This window comes from Dufourea novaeangliae, unplaced genomic scaffold, assembly GCF_001272555.1.
Source record: "Dufourea novaeangliae isolate 0120121106 unplaced genomic scaffold, ASM127255v1 scaffold56, whole genome shotgun sequence".
Lineage (NCBI taxonomy): Eukaryota > Metazoa > Arthropoda > Insecta > Hymenoptera > Halictidae > Dufourea > Dufourea novaeangliae.
Window position 1 is genome coordinate 1,086,190 of NW_015373942.1, and position 27,395 is coordinate 1,113,584.

Here is a 27,395-nt window from a genome sequence, read left to right on the forward strand (position 1 = left end):
TTTGAAAGATTATTGAGAGAGAAGGATTAAAAGTTATCGATATAAATACATCGGTACATCGATTACGAATTACATATACGACATTACATGATTACATCGCGTTTTTGATTCGTTTATAGTTGTTCGAGACATCCGCCCTCGTCGTCGTCTACGCGACGAACATTGAAATCACCAATGAATAAAAATACTTCTATCAAATTGAACCATTGCAATATTACGGTTAACGTTGCTCTCAAGATACAGAAATTTAAATCCCTTTTTTAACTGCATGATAATAATGTCCCGTCTTTAAAATGTCGACGTTACTTCAAACTGATTGGACACGCTACACGCGTAACGCATTGGCACTGAGTCTCCATCGACATTTTCCCATGACCGTTGAAATAAGGGCACTAATTAACGAATTTCAAAGTCACCGTAATGGAAATGAACTCTCTCGATCGTCTTCTATTCAATTCTATGTCGAACACATACTGAAACGCATGCGTCGCAAACGAAACAACCGATAAATGGAAGCATCGTGTGAGACCTGAGTTCTAATCGCAAAATCAACTTGTCGAAGCTAACTCCAGTTCGTCGTGGCCCAAGGCCAACGCAGTCCTGCTCTTATTATTGCCAGCAATAATAGACGATATTGCTCGCAGGTGGATAGCATCTGCGAAGCCACATTTGTCCTTCAAACAATCTAGGACTTATAGGTGTCCGCCTGCAGCATTATGCTGCGGGATCGGCGACAACGCTTTCACACGGGAATGTGGAGAACCAGGAGATCGGACCGTTCACTTGACTTGTTGACGAGGCGCTGGAGGAGCCACAGGCGGTAGGGTTAGGGAATCCCTTTTCTTCTTGTTCACCCGACGACCGACATGCAGAACCACGTCACCGGCTTTCACGGACTTGAACTCGGCGATCGCTTCCGCGTGTGTCATTCCATGAAGGGGTTTCGAGTTTATGGATAAAATTTCGTCCCCTGAAAGAACGTTTCATCAGTTGTTATCTATTATCTCTAACAATGAAATTAATTTAACACATCATGTCGTACTATGGAGAATTTTTTTTAACCCTCGAAGTACACTGGAATGCTTTTTCAAAAAATATAATGAACAACAGAATATAAGTAAATTAAACTGCTTGTTGATTGTTTTTTAGACACTGTGAAATGAAAATTATATAATTAAAATAAATTAAAACTAAGGTTCATTTTATATGATACTCGAAAAAATCTTATCTTAAAACGTGGGTCAAAATATGGATGCATCCGAGAGTTAAATAATCGTTGGTACTTGGCTTGATTATGATCGAACAGTGACCTGCATGTACTTGCAGAAAATAGTGTTATGCACAATGAAACAAAAATATTGATAAATACGAATAAGGTTCGTATTTTGTATGTAACTTATTAATGTCCTTGAACGATCAAGTTAATCTGTACGGATAGAATGAAATTGTATCAGCTGTACCTTCTTTAACAGTACCAAGGTCAGCAGCCTGCCCATTAGGGAAGACCGTCTTCACATAAATCCCCATGTTTCCCCGGGGACTGTCTGTACCGCCGACGATACTGAAACCGAGTCCTTTGTGACCAGGACCCTTGTAGAATCTGGCAGTCAGTATCGTGAATGACGCGCCACCCTTGCCTGGCCTTGGCAGGGTGCAGAATCTCGACTCTTCACCCTCGCCAGCTTCGTCGATGTCTTCGAGTTCGGAGTCGGTGTTCAGGCCTTCGTCCGTGTCTTGTGTGCCCTGCTAATAATGAATTCACATACTAGAATGCGCCCTAAGGATGCAAAAAATGTTCCAAACCCAATAACAGCATACTTATTCAAATCAACTTACTTGCCAAGTCTTCAAACCGGTAGCAGAGGAATTAGGAATATTAGCCACGCTTCTGCTGTTCAGTCTCCTGCTGGTCTTCTTGCCGGGGCTCTTGTCGGCCCCTAAACTGGACGGGCCGTCCTCCTTGTTCACGCAGCCGGATCCAGGCCCGTTCGAATAACTGGTCACCTGTCCGCCGACTTTAAAGTCCGTCACCCTCTTTCTGGGCGTCACCCTGGGTATATGGATCTCGTCGAACGACGGCTCGGACTGATTTCGACCTTTCACGTTCTTCTGGAAATGGACGTTCTCGTACGAATGGTGATCCCTCGTCTCGGAATTGCTCCTCGCTAGATGCCTGTCCGAACTCGGAGTGGTGGTGACTGATGACGTCACGTCCGATCTGTGACCTCGCTGGTAACGGATGTTCTCGTACGAATGTTCGTGGTGTCTGCAGGCGTCACGATTTTCGGAGTTGCTGCGCTGCAACAGACCTCTGGTTCTAGGACAACAGCCTGGGGACGAGCCACTGGCAAACACCACGTTCTCGTAGACGTCTTTGTGGCTGTGATCGTGGCTCACTATGGGTGAACCATAAGTGCTACTGCTCTGCGAGTATGTGAACGTCTTGTTGCTGTTTGTCAACGGGCTGCTACAGTTCGGAGAATTTGGCACGCTGCCCTCGGCCAGGGTCTCTAGGTTGTCGTGGAATGGATAGGGAGGAAGGGACGTGGGCTCGCTGGAATCGTAGCAATTCCCGTCGAAGTTCTGACTGGAGGAGGAGGTTAATGGACTCGGCACGTAGAAGTTCGACGCGTTGTCCTTCTGCGTGAACACCTCGGACACGCTAAGAGCTTTCCTTTTCCGTATTCCAGCGTTTATCTTGCTGAATTTGCTCCGGAGAACGTGCTGAATGTCGGCTATGCCCTTGGTGGTGCCTATGAATCGATCGAGATTCGTTATAATGGATCGGTTTAGTTTTGTCTAGATTTTCAAGTGTTCGTTGTTTAATGGTCTTACCTGGTAGTCTTAAGGAACTAGTCTGCAACAGCTTCTTCGGCGAGTTGCCATCTTGAAGGCTCTTTGCGGCCGGAGAGGATTCCCTGCTAGTCAAATTGGGCCTCACCGCTTGGATAACCGCCTGGGTCGTACCACCTTGTATCAAAGCCTCTTGAGGCTCGGATGTTTCCTGCACGGAACACCTCCTCCTCAGCTTCCTCCATCGTTGGCTGATGCTCTTGTTCCATAGATTTAAATCTGCAGGACACACAGGCAAAAGTGTTCCGTATAAGTACAGGTCACACAGGATATTTCATATCTCCTAACAAGTACAGTACCGTTAAGGGGCTGACTTTGCTAGATATAAAACGTTTTTCAACAGAGGGGGAATAAGGAAAAAAGACAGAAAGAAACGGAGCTTCCAATAGTCGGTTCTAACAACAGGAAACACTTATCTGTTCGTTGAGCGCGGTGGAACGACGTGTGTTGTTATTTACCGAAGATAAAGTCAGGCCTCGAACGAAAGAAGAAGTACAAGAAAAGATGGGTAGATTGCTGTATTAACAACGATACGTGCTATCGTGCAATAAAATCGTTCGAGGGCAAGACGCGTTAAGCGATATCGCGATCTACGAAATATCATCGTATATCGTAATTCGATGTTATATCGAAATGCCGGAACATGTTTGTCGAATTATTACAATTTAATATAGTCTCCATGTTGTTCCTTGGGGATCCACGTGGTCGTGAAAGACGAGGCGCCGATCGAATCCCGTTTTTCTCGCCGCTCCCTCGAAGGGTCGTGGTGGTCCCTCGACTTCCTCTTCCTCCTTGTGTGGTGGTTTCGGTGACCTTGCAGAAGCCACACGCGCATAACCGATTCAACGATGTCTCGTTTTGCCCGAACGACGGAAGAAAGTCTGCGTCTTGAATTATCGATGAAGGCCCGATGACAAACACGGTCACACGGGGGTCACTGAGTTTTCCACGCAACGTTAATTCGGTTCAATTGAATTTGCAACTACGCCTCGGTTTTTCATTGCCGTGTGTATACACCAGACCGTTTTTTCCTCTAGGCGAGACATGCCCGACGAGAAACGTGTCACGGCGACGACAACGGCGAAAAAGCGTGGACGACCACGTCGTTGCCCTCGGCGATTGTTGCGGACGCACTGGGGCGTCGGTGGCGGCTGCTCTCGCCATTATCCGGCGTTACAGTCATCTTGCAAAATGCACTTTCACTTCTCGACGTTGTACATATCTCCGGATGCGCCGGGGCTTCGCGGGGTCTTTTTCGTTCCGCCGCCGGCTGCCGGACGTTGCGCTCTTCCCTCAGATTACGAGGCTTTTTATTGAAACGTTTCGTCTTTTTTTTTGTGAACTCCTTCCTAACGACAAATTGCATCAATGAAAAATATTCTTTTTTCCTTCTGGAATGTTCAAATGCAATTTTCTTCCGATTGAAATGCCGTTGGTCAATGTTTCGCGATGTATCTTTAGATTTCACGGAATCAGATGATGAGATCTCTGTTCAAAGTATCACATTTAATCCTAGTCGATTTGGAGAATCGACATCTGTGCAACCGCCTTGTTCTATTATAATTCGAATCCCCCGTTCGTATTCTACCGTCGACTGGAATTGTTTGAGTAACGGGAATCGTTGTTCATTATCGTTTTCATTGTTGCGGAATAACAGCAGGCCTGCCTGCGGTGTGTCGAGCGAGAGACCCCGATATTTCGGGCGCGGAAACAAACTCCGTCCGTTCGGCGTGTTCGAGTTAATTAAAATTTACCAGCATCGACGAGCTCCATGCAAATCAGTATCGATTGCACGGTGAACACGGGGGGGATATTACCTTGAGCCACAGGTCGACCGAAAGAGCCCGTCAAGGACAATTTCGTGGCGTTCCGCGTCAATCAACGAACGCGCGCTCGTCTTATCCGATCCATCAGCGAAATTGGATTTATCCTTCCTTCTTTCCCCCGCTGTTCCTTCTTTGCCAACCGCCACGTAGTTTTTCTTTTTCTTTTTCACAGCATAAACTTCGAGAGTTTGTATTCGTCTGGACGTAGGATCATTTGCAACTCTAATCGAAACAGCTCCGCGTAGAAGTAAAAGAATCCAACGATGTACGCGAGCATTATCGACAACGATAAAAATTAAGAAAAAAAAAGAAGGAAAAACGATTTTCAAAAATTCGAAAATTCAAACGCGACTACACGACAGTTCGAACGCGACGGTTGAAACCGGGATTTCGGAAACCGGGGAGTCCACACTGTACGCGGTCTCGGAATGAACTGAAAGACTGGAGGTTTACGGTTGGCCGTGTGCGTAAGGCATTACGTGCGTGTGCGTAACACAGTCCACACACGTGTGACGGCTACGTACCTGTGCATACAGGGTGTCGCGCAAGAAACCAACGAACTGTCCCCAACCCCCCACGGAAACTTTTCGTGATACGAATTCCTCGCATAACTACCGAATGACACGCGAGGAATTTCCTTTTCTCGCCGATATCCTTTATGCCCCGGCTGTCAGCCGTCCATGCGTACCCATTCACTGGCGACGCGTCATCCACGAATTTCGGGCAATTACGAGCCCCCGAAATTACTGTCCTCGTAGATTCTTATCTCTCGACACACTCACATAATTTCAGCTGACTGTGAACCAAACATATAGTTAATTTCATCAGAATATAAACGTTTCGAAAAATGTGCACAGTCAATTCCTGTGCAAGGTCCTCTGCTTTCCTGTTGTGTTCGATTAAAATTAGAAGATATTTCGAAAAGTGTTCACAGTCGATTGTTTTTTCAAAAATTCCTGCGCAGGTTCCTCTGCTTTCCTGTTGTGTTCGATTAAAACTAGAAGATATTTCGAAAAGTGTTCACAGTCAATTGTTGTTTTCAAAAATTCCTGCGCAGGTTCCTCTGTTTGTTGTCTTCGATTAGAACTAATTTATTCTACGAGCAACCCGAGTGTAAACATCTAAGAAACTACGATAAGATCCAGTTGGTGAAACTAGCACGAGAATATATTACACTCGATCGTTAAAAGTGCAAGTACCTCCCGCTAAAACGGAAACATCGTCCAAAAAACAGTCCACTTTCAACAGACCACTCTGTGTACATTCACCGAAACAGGCTTTCCAGTGAAACCCCACCGACGGGACCCACAACCGTTTCATTTTATTTCATATTTCACGCATTCCCCGCTCAACTTTTGCCCGCATATCAGGCTCCTCGTCCCCCGCCACGAACCCCGCTCAAACACGACCGTCTGTGTCCTCTCGATCGAGCGTTTTAAAGGAGAACCGACAACGGGGGCCCCGATCGTTGTTTCTTTTTTAATTCTTCCCGGTTCACCGTGTATGTCACCGTCGTAGAGACCGATTGTGTACTGATTGTGGGAACCATACACGCCGCGTGTTGGTGAACGGTCTTCTCTCTTTCTTCCTCTTTGCGTTGCACGCGCGCACAGCCGCGCCTCACGCTCCTCTCACGTTCACGAGGGTAACGACGCACGCGCGTGTGATTGTCTCCGTATGTGTATGGTGTGTGTGTGTGTGTGTGTACCTATTAGTGTGCATCACGGCTGCGTGCACACCCTACATGCAATTCTACTCGTGCGCCTCATGGTCAGGGCGGGACGCATTATTTTCTGCAATAATGCGAATGAGCGTTCTTTGTGCGGGTTGCGCACGAAGGTGGACACGCGTGCGGCCAGGGACCGAGGATTTTCGAGCCAAGCTGCCAATTGCAGAGAGAACAAGAGAGAAAGAAAGACAAAGAATAACGAGTGACAGAGGGTTCAATAATCTGTCCCCCGTATTGCGTATCTCGCCAGGTCCTAGATCGTTTGCACATGATTTTTATAATGGTACGGTTGATTTTCTATAAATCGTTCGTGGGGAATCCCTTGTCGAGATAGGGGTGTGCTTAAGTTGAACCTGAGGGGACGATTTAATAAGGCCCGTTGGATACTTTCGTCGAGATTTACGAGGTCGAATTTAACCCCCTCTCGTTACCGTTCTGTGGTAAACGATCCACCCCTTTTTGCGTGGATCAATCCTCTTCGAAGGAAGAATTAGCTTGGAATGTTTATCTTCGATAGAGATTCTTCTTGGTTAGCCTTGAAACCTCGCTGTGGGATCGTTAGCGTCAGGAGAGGAGACAGTGACGTGGAAGTTTTGCAAACTCCCGTAAGTTGTACGGTAATCTGTGGAATCACCGAAGAGAAGATAGTAGATAATAGAGCGATGTGCGTTGAAAATATTATGATGGTAAATATTTTAATAAAGATATGACCGTGTTGTTCTAGGATTAAGATCTTGGAGTAGGTATGTCAGACCAACCATTGGTCATTTAACGACACGATCACTCGATCTTGGGTGATAGGTTTAATCTGCAATCACTTTAAACCTTCGCGAACCATATAAAGCTATATTCGTTTCAAAGAGAAACGATCAATGTTTCCTCGACATAATGGTCTTGAACCCTCAGGGAATGTTTCTTAACCGGTTCACCAGGATCGGTAATTTAACGCAAAATCAGTTTTCTATCGAGTTATTTTACCAGGGAATGAAAAACACAACGCTGGCAATCGGTGAACGTCGATTTTTCAAGGTTTCGGTTATTGGTGAGTTCGCGGAGACAGAAATCTTCGATAAACGACGTTCGTCGTTCTTGCTCGACCCAGATTCCATTCAGACCTTTCGACCTGCATACTGCGTTACGTCGAATGAGATATCCTTCGCGATTTCACGCGGGATATTCCCAAACGAGGATCGTCCTGAATGGAATGCAAAAACCGCCTGTTGAGTGATTATCGGTGATCTATACTCGTGTCGAAAATGACGCATACCCCGATGCTCGGTCTGGCATTCAGAATCAGCCAGGCGCGGTGTTTATGCGATAAACGTGACGGTTTACATAATAAGCGTACACGGTTTTAATATTCTTTTCTCGAAGAGAAAACAACTACTACAAACAGCACTGTATCAATTCATCTCGTACACTTTTGTCACTTTCTGCATTGCTGCCTTAAAATTTTATAAGAAAGATATAATTAATCTTTTCTATTAAAGATTTTCTTTCTATATTCTTGGCTATGATATTCACTGACATCGAGGACATCGATTTAATAGAAGCGACTACTTTCCGGAAGATAGATACAAAGATACATATTGTGTTGATTATTACTAATTTACTGTTGTCAATGTTAAATAAAATAATTATGCGTAACGAGGAGCTGCGGAGTGACAATAATATGATAAAATTATGATTTTCTCTTTTTTATTATATCATTCTCAGATTGTCATCCGGTAAAATATATGGAGACATTATGGTAAATACAGTAAAGTTACTCGATTGAATTAGATACAATTTTTTCCAGTTTCTCTCTGGTTCAACTGAACATTTTACTGTCGCCTCTGTCGTAATTCCAGATTGGTTTCATTAAATTGTAATTATGGTAATTTAAAATGTATAATCGTTTCATGATGTCGTCTAATGTAGACGAAAGTATTATAATCTCATTGCGACTCGAACTCATGCGATAACCTACTAGGGTCATAGTTGCATTCGAAATTTCGGAATGCAGACTTAACGAGCCGTCCTCCTGCGCGCTAAACTACGCCAGTGATGCGATTGTCACGTAACGACTGTTCGCGAAATGGAAAAACGGAGCAGGTCGAGCAGAGCAGCGGAGAAACAAGGACGCGTGACACGGTGCATCTACCTTTTAACACGTTAAGTAATACAAACGGTTCTAATTAGAGCCGTCGGAGTACTCTAAACTAGTATTTAAAGCAACAAAGAAAATTGTTTGAGAAAGAAAAACAAAAACATACATCTGTAAATGACTGATACACCGAAAAAATCACACAATAAATATAACATGGACCCCTGTAATTAAATATTATACTATAGTTAACAGCAGCGACAATATTCTGCCGCGACGACATCCACTTTCGTCGCGACACAATTAAACAATATAACCGTCTGAGAAAGAATTAAGCGGCTTAATTCACTTAAGGGTCAGACCAGTGGAACGGTGAAAAAAATTGAATATTTTGTCGCATCTTTCAGTACTTTATAGTTGGGGATGAACCTAAAAAATTAAGAAAAATATAACAAACTATATATCTTTCTTGTTAGTGCAAAGTATAAAACAAATCGAGATTATTATACCTGATTTCAAATGGCTACTATTCTTGCAATTTTCATTCTAGAATTTTAGAGTTACGTTCATCGTCCAACTACAAGCATACAATTTATCGAAATACTTGTTTTTTTTTTATTTAACATAATCAGAACGTTCATCACAATGTACGCCAATTGCGGCACTTTTTTTGCAGATTTGAGGACACGTCACGTGGAAAACTGTACGTGTAAATTAATAATAAAAAAAATGCTAATTAATAGTTCAATAATGATTTAATAAATACACGAAAATTTCAAAAGATATGGTTAATTGAGTATTACGCAAATATTTCGCAAAAAATACGCTCGTTTTGGTAGCGTTACACTGATCTAACAGATTAAATTAATTCGCTCCTTAATCTGTCGTGCGAACACATTCTGTTCGAAAATGGTTCGAGACACGTGGACATACGGCGTCTTGTAACCGCGTGTACTTCGCGACTATTTTCGTACCACAATGCCCGTTAATAATGAACTTTCCCCCCATAAATACTCCTACGGTAAAGCGGCGTGAACGGTAAGGAAAAAACAGCGCGGCGGTCTCTAGACGACGCCCGATCGTCGACGATAGGGAACGATTTAAAGACACGTACCACGCGGGCGGCATAAGCACACGTGCGATCGACGGGGAGGGATGTTTGTGGTGTGTTTAGTTGCGCACGATGCCCGGGGATAGCACGTGCGTGAATGCGCGTGAATACGTAGGAGGGAATACGCGAGCGTTCTCTCGCGCTGGTGACTAACTGACACGCTGTGCGTGAGGTCAACACGGGAGAATGTTTCTTCTATTGCTCATTGTGTCTCGGGGCCTTGTGGGACTGTCGCTGTCGTTTCGTGGGTGTCAAACGCTTCTAGAGGTCGTTCGAGACCAGCCAGATAGCTAATTTTCATGTTAATTCGCGTGGTCGTAAGTTCGCTTTTATCTGACCGTGTTTATGTACAACAGCTGTTGCATCTTGGTTGTCGTTCAGGAAACTATGGAACAAACCAAGAGAATCTTTAAAATTAAAAGTAAATTGAAAGTCAATGTACTTTATATTATGTTATCTAAGTTTCGAAGAACATTGTTCGAAAAAAATAATGATAAACCCATGACACGTCGTTAAACGTTCGTCATTAATCCCTGAGATCCTTCGCCATTTTGATCAAGCATAAGAAGGTACGTCGAGGTTTGGTGATACAGCCATCTTATTAAAAAAAAACCATTGAATCATTTATCGGTACGCCAGATACCAAAACTATGTTCTCAAGATACTTGATATTCGATAAATAAACGATACTATTATACATAAACATTACAATAGGATCACCAGCATCGGCGAGTTTGCAGCCCAGAAAGGAAGCATCGACTCTAATGGGCACCGATACGGAGCACGCCCGAGATTAATCTTGTCCGCGGGGATCAAGCTCGACCGTAAATCTATTTAACTGTTTTCCCCGTCCGACATTGTCCGGCGGCGATTAGATTCTGCGAAACAGCGTCGCGGAATGGCCGCCTCGGTAGCGCGGGCATTCTTCTTGCACACGTCAACACGGAACGGAGAGTCGGAGAGTCGTTTATTCAAAAGAAGTGGACGCGTGTGGAGAGCAAGAGCGAGAGTGGACGACAAGGAAGGACGAGAGGGACGGAGCATAAGGAAAATGTTTACGGAGGGGATGACGGTGGGGGTGAAGGGGGGGTCTCGTGTGGACGTGGCGGGAAAGAGAGAAAAGAGGGCTTCCGTAGATAGATACACAGTCGCAGTTGGAAACGCAAATATTCTACTGTGCCTGCGAGGAATGCGTAAACGGTAGAACTGTTTTGCCACAAAGAGAAAGAGAGACAGAATGCTCTTGGTCCTTGGATGCACTGTTGGTAGAGACACCGATGAAAAACCCTGGGCGCTCCTCGACGACGACCGATTAATCGATTTCGACAAAAACCGCGAACACCTTAGCCCCGCCTATGCAATTTTCTTCTTCTTCGTCATCGTCGGAGCAATCATACCCCATGTACGTACACCTCATTTTCAGTTATTCCTCAGCCACGGAGGAGCCGGTGGTCATATGTCTCTCCTTAAACTTCTTTTCACTGGCTGACTAGTTTCGTAATTTGCGCGACCCTTCGTGTTTTTCGCGCCAGACGTTGCGTCTGAAATTACGACAAGGGGGCATTTAGATTGCTTCCGGTTCCATTGATCCCGCGGTCGGAGCTCGACGGAAGTCGCGACAAATTCACGGGACTGTGTTTTCGTTTCACACGGGGCGAATGACATGTATGTATACGCATGCCGTTTTGGAACCGTCATGGACAAAACTTATCGACGGTCGTTACGCGCTTCCTTGTTTGAAACGCGATAGGTGTTAGAAAATAGACCTGGTTGGTTCAATTTACACGGAAAAAGGAACTCTTGGAATAATTTAATTTCAGTATATTTCTTAAGAAATTTACCGTAATGAAAATTCTACGAATCTTTGGGAGTGTGACCTGCATAAAATTGCTGGATAAAATGAGCCCTAAGAGAAATATTGAAACAAGAATATAAGTTATAAATAGATCGTGGATGTTTTACTCGTAATGCAGAAAAAACGAGGAAATTCATTTTAAAAACAGCTATGGTTAATATAATAATGCTATTTAATAGCAAAATAATTATTTATACATAATGTAGAGTATAAGTACATAATTTAATTTACGTAGGAAGTACGATTCGCGATGGTTGCTGAATAACGTTTGTAGGGCACGGTTATGCTCGGAACTATGCGTGTCGGACTATCGGGTGTGTCCGAACCATTCGTTGGATGCCAGATTATCGGAATTCCACTGGACTATTAAATTTTAGTATAATCTTCATTTTTCTACGTTCTGTAAGTCAGGGAACGCTATAAATGCATAACTATTCGCGGTCCGGTTATAAATAAAACCTTCTAGCTTCTAGGTAAATGAAATTGCCAAATCAATGTCAACGACATCGAACTGAATAAAAAGAAATCAATTTACAGGCGCATTGTACGAACGACATGCAGTCTCTCGGCATCGATGTCACCCGTGCAGCGAATTTTGTCACCGGTGTGAATAGTTCGAACCGTGTTCACGGAATAATCGGCTAACTGTACGCAGACAATGGCGGAGGCCACTCGGTACGCATCGTTGACTCCAATTATGCAAGGAGTTCTCAACTTGACGTCGCCGCCGCGGTTACACAGCCTGTGTTTGTGCATAATCAAGCCTCTCTCGAACCTCGTGTCCTCTAATTCGAAGCGTTAACCCCTCGTGACCTCCCACTGGCGTTTCCCATTTTACTCCGGCCGATCTAAACTAATTCGAGGAAAACATTTTACTATCACGTACTTTCATCTTTCCACGTGGAAATATATCTACCTACCACAAACAACATTTAGAATTTGTTATCTGCGGTCAATATCGAAGTGGGACTTACGTATAGGTAATTACCAGAGACGCTCGAAAGCGTTACGTTCGGACGCAAGACGGTGCGGATTTCCGTTCCCTCGCCATTGAACTATTGTTCGTATATGTACGTCGAAAAGGGAACACAACTCTTTTTTTTATTGTTTCCGTGGCGATGTGTGTAATCGGTAGCCCTGCTAATGAGAAAGTAACGACAATCGTGGACCTTATACGCCGGGGTAATAAAATATCCATTATACCCGGTTCGCTGTACGCGTGTGTGTCGCAACGCACCGAAACGACCGCCAGTCAGTACGGACTTTTACGGAAAATTACTGTTCCATCCGTGCCCCCCCACCCCCTTGGTCGACTCGGAATCGCCAGAACGATGAAAACGCATCTTTCTGAAAGTGTACACCGTTCACACATACGAATACAGTGAGTCGCTTGTTTCGTCACGTAACGCTGACATTCGATTGGGGTTGTAGAACCGGTGCGTAGATTCCCGTGTCCAAGCATTTCACGGTTAACTCCAGCGGGCCGTGTTGTAGTATATAAAGAGTGATTCCCTGGCGTCTGGTCGACCGAGCAAAAATTATCCAGCCTTGCGTAACGTCTGGGCCGATCGAATTTACATTGAATCACGCGCGAATGACTCTGCGTGTTCTCCATCGTCGGAGGGTGAGGTAAAAATCAGAAACGGGCCGGTTTTCGTTGTGTCGACCGATAAATCATCCGACGCTGACCTTTGCATCCTAACCTCAGCTGGGGCGATCCGATTGGCCGGGCGACACGCTTTAAAGAATGCACAAATTATGTGCGGGTGCACGGGCGCGTGACGCAAATGCCCGCGAATACCTTGTTCCCTGTTTCCAGGCGAATTATCGCGGCCTTTATAGCCGTGCTTTCTCGGCTGCACCGTTAGAATCGACGCGGTGATATATCGTTTAAATATTTATGAACCACCCCCCCCCCTTATCCGTGTGGCGAGTGTCGCCGGCGAAATGGACGATAGAAGAGGAACTGGAAAAGACACGGAACTGTTCTGGTGGCGCCGCAAGCGATTGTGAGCGTGCAGAAAAACGCGAAACTATTCGAATAGTGATTGTACCTATTTGTAAAATGAAGCCAATTGTTATGAATATTACTTTGTAATATTGCACGACGCTACTGAATTGTACATACATGGCAATTTTCGTCCGGAAAAGAAGGAATGGAATCTTTGTTAATTCACCATTCACTCTGGTAAGTATCTCTTAAGGCCCGTTTACACGTTCAAATAATTTGCGCAAACTGCCTTGTGCATTACACGTTCAGTCCTCCTTGCACAATTGTTTTATATACCTACGTCTAACGAATAACATATATTCAAATACAATAGTATATTCTCATGTAAACACTTTAATAACGATCCCTATAAGTTTTAAGAAAACTTTGGTTTTTATTGTGTCAGATGAGGGGATCCCGAAATTTTATGTATCGCGTTTGGGCACCCGTTTTGTGTTAACGTTACAGTCATTTCTAGTTTTTGCAGTATGTATTGAACAAAATAACATAAAAAATTTTCTTTCGTATCTTAAAATGTATATTAATAAACCCCAGACTGATTGTTTACTGTATGTGTTATAGTTTTCTTTTACCAAAATCCTAGGGAAGCTGTTTTCTTGCAGTGTTTACATGAGAATGTACCCTTAAATAATAAGAAAAGTAATGATAATTCTCTGCCAAGGGCGTTAAACCCCGTTTAAACGTAATGATTTGCTTGTGCAAATGTGAATGCAAAAATCGTGCAACTATAATCTTATTTATCTCTAATCTTACTGCAAATTTATAGTTTTTCGTAATATATCGTAGTTTAGTTCTTGTCTTCAGACTGTGCCATTTCATTACAGATACGAGGTGTCTTTCTATTCCGCTAGCCTACATATGTAGGTACGTATGAATTCATGCGTTTTCAAACAATTTACTGTACAATGCACTCTGTCACCGTTTCAGCTAGAAACCCAGCGGCGTTCTAATACTTTCATGTGGCTACGTACATGTATACGAACCGTAATGCTTTCCGAGTGGTATTATATGATCGTGACGTGATTCAATCAGTCGGAACTCGCCGTTCGCCGTACGCGACCCGTATCCGGTCAACGATCGATCGAACGATCCCGATGGAAACGCGTCGATGCTTGCCAACCGATTACACTACGAACTAGAAAATGGCTAACGGTACTTCGCGGAAACCGCGCGAAATTTCCTCAAGATTCGAACGAGGGTCGCCGGGGATACGTGACTTTCTCGCGAGTCTTACGAAAGCTCGTGGTATTTTTATTAATAAAAGTGAAACCTTTAACGCAGTTCGTTAGCCACACACGCATATACTTAATTCAGCGAGCGATTTGAATTTTACGAGTAAACTGTGCGTTATACTTAAATGACCGTCGACTATCGGATAATAATTTTATACTCGTGTTCACTCGATATGTTCAAGAAACGTGATCGAGTGAAATATCATTCGAATCAGAGACTTTGCTCACGAAATCTTGGTATAATACGTCGGATAATAGCAACCTCGCTCTGTCATTGTTGACCAACAAAAGACCCTCGAATTCTACGCGCTGCTGGCACAAATACGCGCGGAAATGGAGCACGCGATTAAGTAATCATCCGTTTTCCGTTCCGAGCACGTTGAGACGTATGATTTGTTCCGTTGCGTGACGCAGCCGAGGATTCTCTGCAGCCGAATTGTCCTCCCTGTTGTTAGTCCTGATCGACGCCGAACCGACACGCGAGAGACGCCTCGCGCGAGCGCATCTCTCCCCCATGGGAACTTTATTGCCTGGCTTCTCGGAATTCCGTCATTACGTTCCGCCGCCGCGGGAATACCGCCATAAGTAGTAATTTCGGGGGCTGACGACCGCCGAGAATTGAATTACAGGATTATCGTGGCGATTCGTTAGTTTATGGTTGTAATTCGACGCGTGACGTCAAGGCAGGGATGTCTACCGCCATGCGGGACGTGAATTCGACGGTCGGACAAAGAGTTCGTCGTCTCCTTGGAACGTAGAAACTGATCGATGGAGGAACGATGTGGTACAGTGACGGCGAACGTTTATGAAAAGATTGAATGACACCAAAGAGATTGACCGTTCATAATTTTTCAAAGACAGATCTCTGTCCTCGTTCGTTATATTTGTTGCCCAATTTAATGTCCTCGGCATCGCTATATTGTGACGCTGCCATTCTGAATAGGAGCGCTTGAAAGGAAAAAATGTTTTGAATTAATTATACCAATTTTAACCAAGTTTTTAACCAGTAACTAAATAATTTATAAATTTAGATAAAACATATTCCAGCGATCTCGTAGAATTTCTTGTCATCCTTGGATTTCCATTTTAGCAATTTCTAATAGATATCTGCGAGCGGAGGTTTCATATACACTCAGCCTATACTTTCCTATCTGCGTGAAATAATACAAAAAAAGCTTAGAATGATAATATTTACACACAAAGCTTTTCTGCGTGTTTACTTCCTTTTGTTTTCCCCAAGAAGAGCCGCGCAGTCAAAGCTCCATTCATTACCAAGATTACTCGTTATCACAATATAAATACAACTGAATGAGCACAATTTTTGCTACAGTAACAATGACAACAGCGACATACATTGCATTTCGAAACTATGAAACAATAATGAAACTTTGATTTGCGCACACCTACAGTTTCCTATTCGTATCATATCTATATTTATTATTTCTCTTATCATTTTTTTTTTCGTTTTTGAATTAATTTCATTGAACCACTGATATACAACTATAATTGTTTTGGCTAAAAAACTATTCAAACTGCTTCTAGATGAATTTTGTTTTAGACATTTTTCTTGTTGCAAAATACGTATTCTAGCAATCTAAAGGAATAATCATCTGATGGGGCAAAGTCATCTTAATTCGATAGATACTACAAAATTTTCCAGTAGTAGTAGTGTAATTTTTCTACAAGTTTGATAGAACGCAATGACAATGGACTTTGTACTGGTTCATACGGTTCGTTGGTATTTCTCACAGAAAACAAAGAGAACGACGTGTAGCATGTATAGCAAATACATTCCATTCACACCTGGAATATAGTACCTATTCACCAGATCAAACGACTTTTCCTTCATCCAGTAAAAAGACAACGAAGACACTATGCGCGAAACACTACGAACTTTCCGAACAATCCAATAGCTCTAAAATATTGTACTTTGCTTTCACCACATAGGTACCGTATAGATACATTTTCGATTCTCTAACCGTTGTAGCAAAAACAATCTATTAACAGATTCCGTTGATTCTAATTAACATGATTAATCATCTGATTGTCTATCAAAGACTTGAAAAAAAGTTCAGGGAAAGTTTGTAAGATAGAACGGTTGTGCATTATGCGCAACCCGTCCGTTATCCTTTGTGCATTATATATACATATACACATATATATGTACTGCTTTCACAGTTTGAACTGTACACAGAAGGCTAGTGACCCGTTACTAAATCACACGGCATGAATAGAATTACGCGAGTCGCGACTATTCAAACCAAGCCGTGACGATTTTTTTTCACGCCGTTGCTGGGACGCGACGCGATGCGGTCATCGTAGGATAGTATTGCCAGATAATATTTTTTTCGTTGATAGCAACTCTTTCCTACGGAACGGAGCGCGATAAGACAGGCGCCTATTGGCGCACTGCGTTAGCCGAGCGATGCGCAGCATTTCAGTTTACTCCGTTCGAATTTAAAGGGAACGAAATATCTATTCGCAAAAAATTCGCTAAAAATTACTGATGGTGAACGATGACATCATGGAAGAAAATCCCTAAAATTAATAACAATTTTTTCATCTGTCCATTTCTACTGAAATGAAATTATAAGTTTCAAATTTTTAATCGCTTGAGCTAAATAATCGTATGAGATTAGAATGAAATGAAAAAGTGGGAATTTTCTTTCAATTTTCCATTGTTTTCCCTCGAGAAACACGAAGCGTACACTGCCCAGAGTACTTTCTACAGAAAAAACGTAGCAAAGAAAAGGAACAAGTTTTATCCACGTTGATTATTTTCATGAAATCCACAAGTTCATCTATCTATTACTCTTAACACGTTCGCTGCCACCAGAAAATCATGAAGAACGTGTCACGTTCCATCGATTTATATTCTCATTCAAACATACACGCACGCACACACCGTCTCCGCGTTCAAATGAGTTATTCAACTTTCATTATTTCAATTACCTTCAACTTTCAGCTTTGATATCTCCTGACCCGTGATGTCGCAGCCGATCAACACGAGAAAATCACCCGTCGACACACTGTCAACGCTTGGCAATGAACATGTTCAGTGATCTTAAAGTAAAAGATGCCGCTTTTCCATCTTCTTTCGTTGAGGAAAAATAGCGACAAAGCTGAAGAAATGGTCGTTGGACTCCGTTTAAGTATTTCTTTGCGTATGTATACGATTTTCGTGAAAACCACAAGCGCTCGAAAGCACGCGGGTCGCCGTTGAATACCCGCGGAAACAAACTACCCGCTTCGTCGGGAGGGGGAATCGAAGAGCAGAATCACGTTCAACAAAGCGAGCTCGTTCGATCGATTGACTTGACATTATCGCGTATCGCGTGTGTATAAATAGCGGTAACTGGGGATAAAGGGCTGTTATCTCGCGAAGCCTCGAACAAAAGTCAATGATTCCGTCAGAAATCCTGTTCCAAGAGCCTCTCCTCTATGAAGATCGTGTTACGGAGCCACCATAAAATTCCAAACGGATCCCGTTCCATGGAAACTTAAATCTTTCCTGCCCCCTTCCGTTCCAACGCATTTCCAACCTAATTTCCCGTGTTTCCCGAACCGACAGCAGTATAAGTCAAAAGCGGCCCAAACCAAAAGTCCCCGGGGGCGTGAGAAAGTTTCCCCTCCCGAAAAATAATGGAGTCCTGTGTGGACGTCGTTCCTAAGCACGCAGACGCGCGTATACAGTTCGAGTGCCCGTAATTAAGTGCATAACGAGGCTTGTTTACACCGAACCCCGGTCCTCGTAATCTCCAGAGCCGCTTAGTCTGCAGTTTTAATCGGACTCTTCTCGGAACGGAATTTATGGCACGCCCCGATGGTGTACAATAGCAACGACGTTGCATCTCTCGGTGGTGCGCGCCTTCGATGGAATCTTCGACGTTCGGTCACGATCGCCCGTAATAACCGGCAACTGTTTTGGAGCGGAGACCTCATTAGAATGTAAGATAGTCGTATGAATAACGGTTCGAGACGTCTGGCAGATTTTATATACACACGGTTTAGAATATGTACATATTCTGAATTTGTCCCCGTGTTAACGTGAGTTCGTTAGTCGTTTAACCCTAGATTACTAAACTATTATTAACTCTGAGTATTATAAATATGTGCAACGTACGTTTTTATTTCAATAAAAATAATTTTTTTTTTTAATATTACGTGTTCTCGTTCAGTAGTAATTTTTATGGATATTATCGTATCGTATTCAATGGTACAATAGAATTTTGATTATATTGGAGCACCCATTATTATCGGAACGCTCTGTTAACCGAACGTGCTTTCATCGGAACGTTCTACTGTCCAGACAATCTGTTTCGGATTTTTGCTGTATTTCACATGATGACATGTTTATCGATGCATGACAATAATATTCTCTATGGTAGTTTAACTATGTAGTAACGAAGTAGTGAACGAATCCAGCGACACTGACGATGAAGACGTGCCTCCCCATTTTGAAGCATTCATGACTCTCGAAACAGATGGTTCGAAGGGGAATGCAAGTCTAAAGAAGTATGTGTGTCAAAAAATTGATGCAATTTAGCGGTTAAAAACATATGGGACCCATAAACTTTTATATAAGGTGTACTTTTTTTACTCATTTCACCCGATAAAAGATATTCTATTATCCGAAAATTCTGTTACCTGAACACTTTTATCTTCCTATTAGTTCCGATAATCGGAGTTCTACTATATACAATTTTCAATTACACGTTAAAGTAAGTGGAATAGTTTTGGTAAATACTGTTAGAGTTTAACGGTGAAACACTCACACAGAAAATAAAATGGAATTTCTTTCAACGGCATACTTCTTGCGCGATGATGCAAAGCCTCGTGCAAAACGTATGACGTTAAAAAAAAACAGTTTATCATACATCCTTGTTATTCCGTTAGTCATTTCTTCGTGTAACATTTTATCGGTGAACTTGTATCAAACTAGTTAACAATTAATCGTCGACAAAGGAGGAAACAGAAACCGTGTAACTTCGCAGCTTAATTGATTCGGTCATTAAAAAAATTACTTTTCATGTGCACGAATCTATCCGCGACAGCAAAATAATCGAAATTCAACGTTAATGTTGAAAAAACTAGTCCTGCAAATATTTAGTAAAAAAACCGTATTATAAATTAGAACCTCCTGTATCCCAACACTCATTATCCGAATACCCTAAGATTCGAACGTTCTGTTATCCGAACAGAGTCGTTCCCAGCAGCAGGTGTCTTCCCCTGTTGCAAAATTGTAGTGTTTACATACGACGATAACATACATATACTGTTCGATCAAATTCTGTTCAAACCGAATGTTTCGACTCAAAATTTCTATAATATAGCAGCTAAGAAGATACGGGATACACAAATATGTACACAAACTGTCAATATTCTTGATTTCTTTTTAAATAAATGAAGTTTAGTATCAGAAAATTGATCGTTGTATTATCCGAAAATTCCATTATCCGAACCCTTATGTTCCCCTGTTAGTTCGTATACGGAGGCTCTAATATACTTTAACACGTTCACCGCTGCGTCGATCACCAGTGACTGACAGAAAACTTTCCGTTCGCACCACGCCGGTCATCGGTGACCGACACGGAACACGAATTCAAATATAACACAATACCGTTGACGTGAATGGAAAGTCCGTGGAAAGAACGTGTGAAACGAGGATCGCGAATTTCCAGACTCTGCGAGTCTCCTTCAACTTGGAACGGTCTCATTCACCGGGTTCCGCGAGTCAGGTAAACACGGTTACACGCGTCCAGGGTGAAAATGTCAGGTATTTACCACGCGATCGCCCCCAAGTTTCTCTCACCTTTCCACGAGCATGTATGCGGTGCTGCTGCGCCTCTTTCACCGAACGTCGAGCCGCGCGCAATAAATATTCTTTCGTGACAAGACACATACGGGCGAATTACATCGGGAACCCCCCCCCCCCTTATCGATTGGTATCGGTTGACGGTTGCACGGTTTAACAACGATGCTCCGAATGCCGGCAATAATTCCGTCCTCCCCCTCCCCTCTAATGAACTGGTTCGATCGAACGTTGCGACACGAGTGTGCAGCCTTAAAAGGCTCAAAGAAAAAAAAAGGAAAAGAAACGAGTCGACCGTTTAATCGAGTCGACGAGATGACTCAATTGGGACCGGTAATTCGCTCGGGATGGAGTGGGGGCAGGAGAATCCAATTCGCGATTACCCGGTCGGAGCGAGGTTTTATCGTCCCGTGGACACCTTACGTAAAATCTCGTCAAGTTTCACCTTCTTGGCGCCCGTAAAGGTCTCATCGCACGAACCGATCCCCCCGTGTTTATACCCTTTTTATCGAGCAAAAGGAAATCTCTCACCTTTGTTGTCACAGACGTCGCAGAATACCATCGCCGTGGGGAAGAACTGGCTCGCGTGTGCATCCGACCGCGTGGTTACGCCTGAACTGAGAGACACTTTGCCCCGGAGGAACGCCGCCGCAACCGCGCCGGTTCGTCGTCGTAGGTTGACAAACGCCGGGGGACGAAAGAGGAAGACGACGACGGAGGAACACGCCGCGTGTGCGTATCGACCGAGTTCGATAACGCGTAAACTCGAAGCTGGGTGGAGGACCGCGTGGTCACGAGAAGGACAGGATTCAAGAGTGGGGAGGGTAGAGGGAGGAAAGAAAAGTCGAGGGAAAAGAGAGAAGAAAGATTAGGCGACTGGCGGTCGCGAAGACGAAACCGCAGAATGTTTCTTCGTGGAAAAGGATGAAAAAGAAGCTGGAGGAAATAGGAGAAGAACTATATCGAGGGATGGATAGGGGGAGGAAATTGGCGCGAGTTTCACGAAGGACGATCGACTCCGATAGTCTTCTGAAGCGTTGGGCGCGCGGTTTGACAGCTAGATTTGCACTGGGGAAGCAACATCGGCCAAATACACGCCGGACTCTCTCAACGGGGACACGGATGGGTCTGCTGCGGGGCTGTTGGAGGGGGGGGGGTGGCGAGGGGAATCCTACGTTTCATTGTACGCACACCATGGCCCACCATGGTGGGGCAGGAAGGACGCCAGATCAATATTAGGGCGTAGACTCAAGGGCAAGGGCCGTCAACGCCTATGTGTATATATGTATGTATACCTATACCGCACCATGGTAAGCTCGTGGTAAGGAAAACCTTGGATGTTCCTTTTTTTTTTTTTTTTTTTTTTTTTTACGTGCGTCGGTGGAATCCTTATCGTGGTCGCGTAGCTATTGTGTTTCGAAGTTATCTGCAGGCCTTCCGGTCGCCGATCGTGGAGGACAATTTGTAATCTTCGCACGGCATCGCGCCGGGTAACTATGTGGCTTTTTCGCATCGCGATTCGCGTTTCACCGAGCGATTGCGTTATTGAGTAGAAATTTCTGTTTAACCTTCGACCAGCATTCTATATAGAGAAATGTCATGTTAAAATATGTTATGTGTGTAACGGCAAAAAAGTAGAAAGAAACTTGGTTAGCAGTTCTTGGTTTCTGGAAAAACCTTGAAAATTAATGCATTGATGTCTCTATTCATGTACTGATCCTGTTTGTCATTAATGCATTGTGTTCACTGTACAAATTACAACGGGGTTCGATTTACGTTACAATTTAACTATCAAAATAAGTTAGTTTCGTTTACCCATTAACCACCAGAGATGAGTAAATTCATTACCTAGATAAATAGTTTCGAATAACGAGTAAAAGATAAAAAAATATTATTTCGTCAGTTTTAACGAATTAAATGTGGAAATTCCAACATTTATAAGGGAACAATATTTCTTCTTGAATGAATAAACACTTGGCAAACAATAATTTTATTACCTGTTTAAATGTGAGGATAACGATATTAGATACTGCTGCTTTTCACTATGTATTATTCGAATAAAATTGGGCCCAACTATGTTAACAGCTGCATAAGTGAAACAGACCACTAAAACTAGATACATAACTCGCGAACCGTGCGGTAATGTGTTAATGTATCTGAACATTAAGTAGCGGTTGCAACTAAAACGGTTGAGAAGGAATCCACGAAAGGCAATCGAACTATCCGTACACTTTACAATACCGTTTTCTATTCGCGTCGTGCATTCCGAACGAGGGAAGGTTCTCCGAATCGGGCGAACGATTCGAACCGGAGGAGAACCTTCGGAACGGAGACCGTGGAAAACCGGGTAATGTCGTTTCTTTTCATACGGTTCTAAGAGCGTGGACGTTTCATAAATATTTAACGCTCCTCGCGTTCCCCCGTGATGATCGTGACGCAAGATGAAATGTACGCAAGACCCGTTCAACGATTAACACAACCATTTTTCTTTTTCTGCGGAACAATTTTTCTCGGATCCCCTGCGGCCTGGGCGAATCGAAAGTCTGAGTAACAGCGACCAACGAGATTCACAACGCAAAAAGCGGATTTGGGTGGGCAATCAAGCCGATCGCGTGTCATTGGACTTTTAATAAACGCGACGGTCGTTTGGGCAAGCGCGAATACGTATAATTCGACATCCACGAAGCTTTCCCTTGGATATTCGGGCGAACAGGATGTCCCTGAGAGTGTGCAACCATGTACCCGGAGAGTGCAACCATGTTCCTTGTATTCGGTGATGCATGGGGGCTGAAATGTTGCAGTACAGTTTACACTCGCTACGTGATACCTTGAGATGTTTCGCAGAAATATTGCACGTGATAACAGAGTTAGACAGAATTTTATTCGAATATGTATCTACGATCGTCATCCTGACTTTTAACTACTTAATTGGATTAAATAAATATCTACTCGTTCAAAAGTGGGTGTTACTTTATTATGACAATTGTAATTTTCACGTTTAATCAATTTAAAATGTTGAAAAGCTTCTTGTATCACTTTGTTTGTTATTCAAAATTCTTTATGCAGTTAATGAACTTGTCGATCATTGCTTGATTACATTTTACGATACAATAAATCGTACCGATTGAAAAAATTAATTTAGATTTTAAAAATTAATTTTCCTCCTCGAAACCATTCAACTCTTATCTGAAATGATTTCGGTTTCGAAGATATTGGCGAGGATCGGTTTAAATGACTCACCTCCTGTATAGGATTAAATTTTAATTCTTTTAGACTGATCATCGGAGCGGACGTGTTTCCTTATTATTAGTTCGGATAATCTGCGTCCCATTGTAAATAATATTTCACCGCGATCCTTTAATTAAATTTGATTTCATAATACCGCACATAAAATTACGATTTTTCCATCGTTATCACTATAAAGGAACGGGCCCGGTCTCTTTTATCGTTCCTTTTTCGATGGCCGATCTCACGGCCCAGATATCTTCCCCTTTTCCTTTCGGTGCTACGAGTGTGCTTGAAACTGTAACGCGATAACATTTTTTCGTGGAGGTAATATACCCAGAGCGAGGATAAACGTTTTCGTGCACCTATCTGATTACGTGGCACGCACGGATAGGTAAGCAAAGATAGAGTAAATCCACGTGTAAAGTGATAAACGCGTAGATAAGAATTACTGCCAGCCGAAAGAAAAAGGAAAAAAGACCAGACGAGTAAACCCAGGCGTTCGTCGTAGTCCAGGACTTTCATCGCGGGTTTCAAGGTGAACGATCGCGATCGACGTGGAGAGAAATTAGATGGCTCCGTGAGTGGCGACGGTGGCGTGAGAATCGAGAAAATCGGCTCCGACTACCGTTCAAACCGCTGTATGCGTCATGCTAGAATAATCTACGAGACTGTACGTAAATTCGAGATTTCCGTAGAGAAAACTTCACCTATCGAAGATCACGGAGCCTAAGTGGCGAGAAACGATCGTCCAATAAACCAAAATAACCAGAGAGAAGAGTCGCAGTTCACGCTCGATCTCGTCTGGATAAAAATCGAAGAGGCCATCGTGTGTGCGTCTGTATATACCTCCGGCTAAATCCATATGTCGGGACATATGTTAGGGGACACGCTACCCTGACCTGCGCCAGTAGCACGACTGAGAGAGGGGATCGTCGAAAAGTCTAAAAATAGGGGTGGCCTTAGGGCAAGGGGGATTAATGGTCACCGTCGGTTGTAATTTTAAACACCTCGGCAAACGTTGCTAATCCAATTCTACCGGCTTATGAAACGCACCCTTTAAACCGACCGACAGAAAGAAAGACAGAGAGAGCCCTCGCGTCGCCGGGGGGGTCATCGAAATGGCCAGCAGAAATTCCAATAAATCTCACTTAACGCCGGCCCGGGGCCCGGTGTGTGCGTTAATCAGCGTTTTACACGCACGTGAACGCTCTTAGTTGGAGCATTGAGACATCATTTTCTGTGGGCCGAATGGAATCCCTGCGTAGTCGTGATTCGAACGGTAATTAAAATTTCGGGCTCGTGCACCATCTCGGTTGGATACCCCGTTTCATGTCGCCGGATGGGAATTAATTGGTCAGCTTTTCGAGATTCAAAATTTACATTTACAGATTTTCGTAATCCGTTCGTGGGATACCCGTAGGATCAGACTGTTTACCATGCAATTGAGCCATCCAACTTCCCCAATCCCGTACCTTCCTCCCTATTCGAGAATGTCTACCATCTGCCGTACGAACATTTGGGTACGCTCACCTTTTTTCTGATCCTCGCTATCCGAATGAAGCTCGACGTCGTACCAGTGGCTTCTAGATCGTCCCCGTTCGTGCAAATCGGTTTTCAGTTCGGCCAGTTGCTTGTCGGATTCCTTCAGTAATCCGTCCAGGATATCCGGCCTGTCGAGCTCCTTCGTTCTCGTTCTCGTGTTCTCCTCGAGAATCGTAGAATTCGTGTACTCCTCCCGATTGGGCGATGACTCAACGCCGTCTCCGACGTTCCCGAAGTTTTCCTCGATGCGATCGTTTTTATCGCGATCGTCGCCGAGTCCATTTACGTCGCAGCCAGGTCTGTTCTTCGATTCCTTTCGTTTCCGAACCGGTGGACGTGGGTGCGATTCCTCCGTCTGTTTTTTCTCTTTCCCCGGCTGTTTGGCGTCCGCGACACTTCTCTGCGACGACACTTTGCCCGACACCCTGCCGTTCGTTTCCTTCGTTGTTTTATTCGGAGTGACGTTCTTGGGGTTGTTCTGACGATCCTTCAGCGACTCCCGGTTACCGCGGGACGCCTCGAGCAGCTTCTGCGCCAGTAATCTCGTTCTATTAATTTCCGCGGCCGGTTTCTTTTCCTGCCTCTCGAACTCGTTCCGTCTATCCGCTCGCTTCTCGGCCGACTTCATCACCGACCGCGGCGAACAGTCTGGTGTCTGGAACATCTGCTGTATCTTCATTATGTCCGATCGAATTTTCGCCGAACTCGATATCTCAGTCTTCCTGTTCGGGCTGGAGAGCTTTGTGTCAGTCTTCGCCGAAGTTCTAGAACACCTTTGAGCCGGTGGTGTATTTCTTAATCGTTCTAAATCCTTCAAATCGGCCAGCATCGAACTCGACGTCCTACCGGTTCTCGGGGAGCTATCCACAGCGATGGTCCTCGGTCGATCTCTTTCTTTTCGGCCGATTTTCTCCATCGGTATCAGGGCCGGATCAACGAACACAGTGTCACGTATCTGACTGATATTACGGAGTCTCGGAGCTCCGACCTTTAAGCCGGTGGTCCTCATAATCACCTTCTCCACGGACTCGATGTCCCTTTCACGGTCCAAACGTCTTTCTTCGATCAATTTCGCTCGTTGAACGTCGATCGTCGGCACAAACGGACCGTGATACATCGGGCTGTTGATGGACGACGCGGGTCGCTCGTTCGACACACGATTGCTCGGCCTACTAGTACGCAACGGCGATATCCTGACCAGCCTGGGCGCATCCCGTGGATCGTCCGTCTGCAAGCTGCCTCTGTACACCATGTTCGTGGTTCCTGTTAACTAACTGGCGATCCGGTTTTCACGATCATCGGGAGGCCATATCTTCTCTCTCTCTCGTGTGTCTCCCGCCCTGAAAAACAGAGATTCCGTCTATTAATGGAAGCCTAGTGGTGCCTGGTGGTGTGTGCCACTGCCGTATCCCTACTTAAAGGCATATTTAAAGCGTCAGGCCACGGATACGTAGATCACCGTCTTCCGTTTCCCGTGGCAGCAGGAGGGGGAAGTATCCTAGAGCGTACGCGGATCGACAGATTCGTTCACGTTTCTCTCGATCATAACTGGAAATGAATTCTCACAGCGTGTGGCCTGCCGTCAGAGTGCAGTAGAACAGAAAACGTTTTATTCGAATCGTTCGATTGATCGAATGCACAGCTAAATCTATCGGAACTAACGAACTACTCTTGCATCCAAAGTCCTACACAATCGAGCCTTCGAGGAGTCCATATAAACGGATCAGCACCGTGTAGGTATTGCAAAGCTTCGTGATCGTTGAGATCTCAATCGGCATCGAATCGATCAACATCGATCGACTCGAATGGAAATCGACGAGCAAGATACGACTGGTAATATCGGCGTGGGGTTTCCTCCACGGTTTGGCTCGCGTAACCGTTAATCGACGTAAATTACAATCGAGAAAGAGAGAGATAGGGAGTGAGAGAAGCCAACCAGTATACTACTCGTGGCGAAGGCTGCGTCTCAAGAGTCAGTGGGTGTCACCATGTAGGCAGTGACCCGGCCATCTTGCGACACGTACACGATCGGCATGTAGGTGTCCCGGAGAGCCAATGCGACACAGTCCGTTTCCAATGCATATCTTGCTGTAGAAGTTTAATCGGTCTT

At 44.1% G+C, this 27,395-nt stretch overlaps 1 protein-coding gene across 1 annotated transcript; it reads right to left on the bottom strand.

Annotated features, from left to right (window-relative positions):
- Positions 1-727: 727 nt before the first annotated feature.
- Positions 728-26,537, bottom strand: LOC107185824. The gene is made up of 5 exons (XM_015573591.1): positions 25,274-26,537; positions 2,836-3,072; positions 1,837-2,753; positions 1,461-1,743; positions 728-970 (listed from the first exon to the last, which is right to left on the bottom strand). Exons 1-5 carry the CDS (start codon positions 26,535-26,537, stop codon positions 780-782), a joined length of 2,892 nt encoding a protein of 963 aa, XP_015429077.1. The 3' UTR covers positions 728-779.
- Positions 26,538-27,395: the final 858 nt, after the last annotated feature.

Coding starts and splice junctions, on each gene's coding strand:
- LOC107185824 (XM_015573591.1), bottom strand. CDS start 26,537: ATGGTGTACAGAGGCAGCTTGCAGACGGACGATCCACGGGATGCGCCC. Junction 3,073..25,273: donor TAGCGAGGATCAGAAAAAAG/GTGAGCGTACCC, acceptor TGTGTCCTGCAG/ATTTAAATCTATGGAACAAG. Junction 2,754..2,835: donor TAGTTCCTTAAGACTACCAG/GTAAGACCATTA, acceptor ATCGATTCATAG/GCACCACCAAGGGCATAGCC.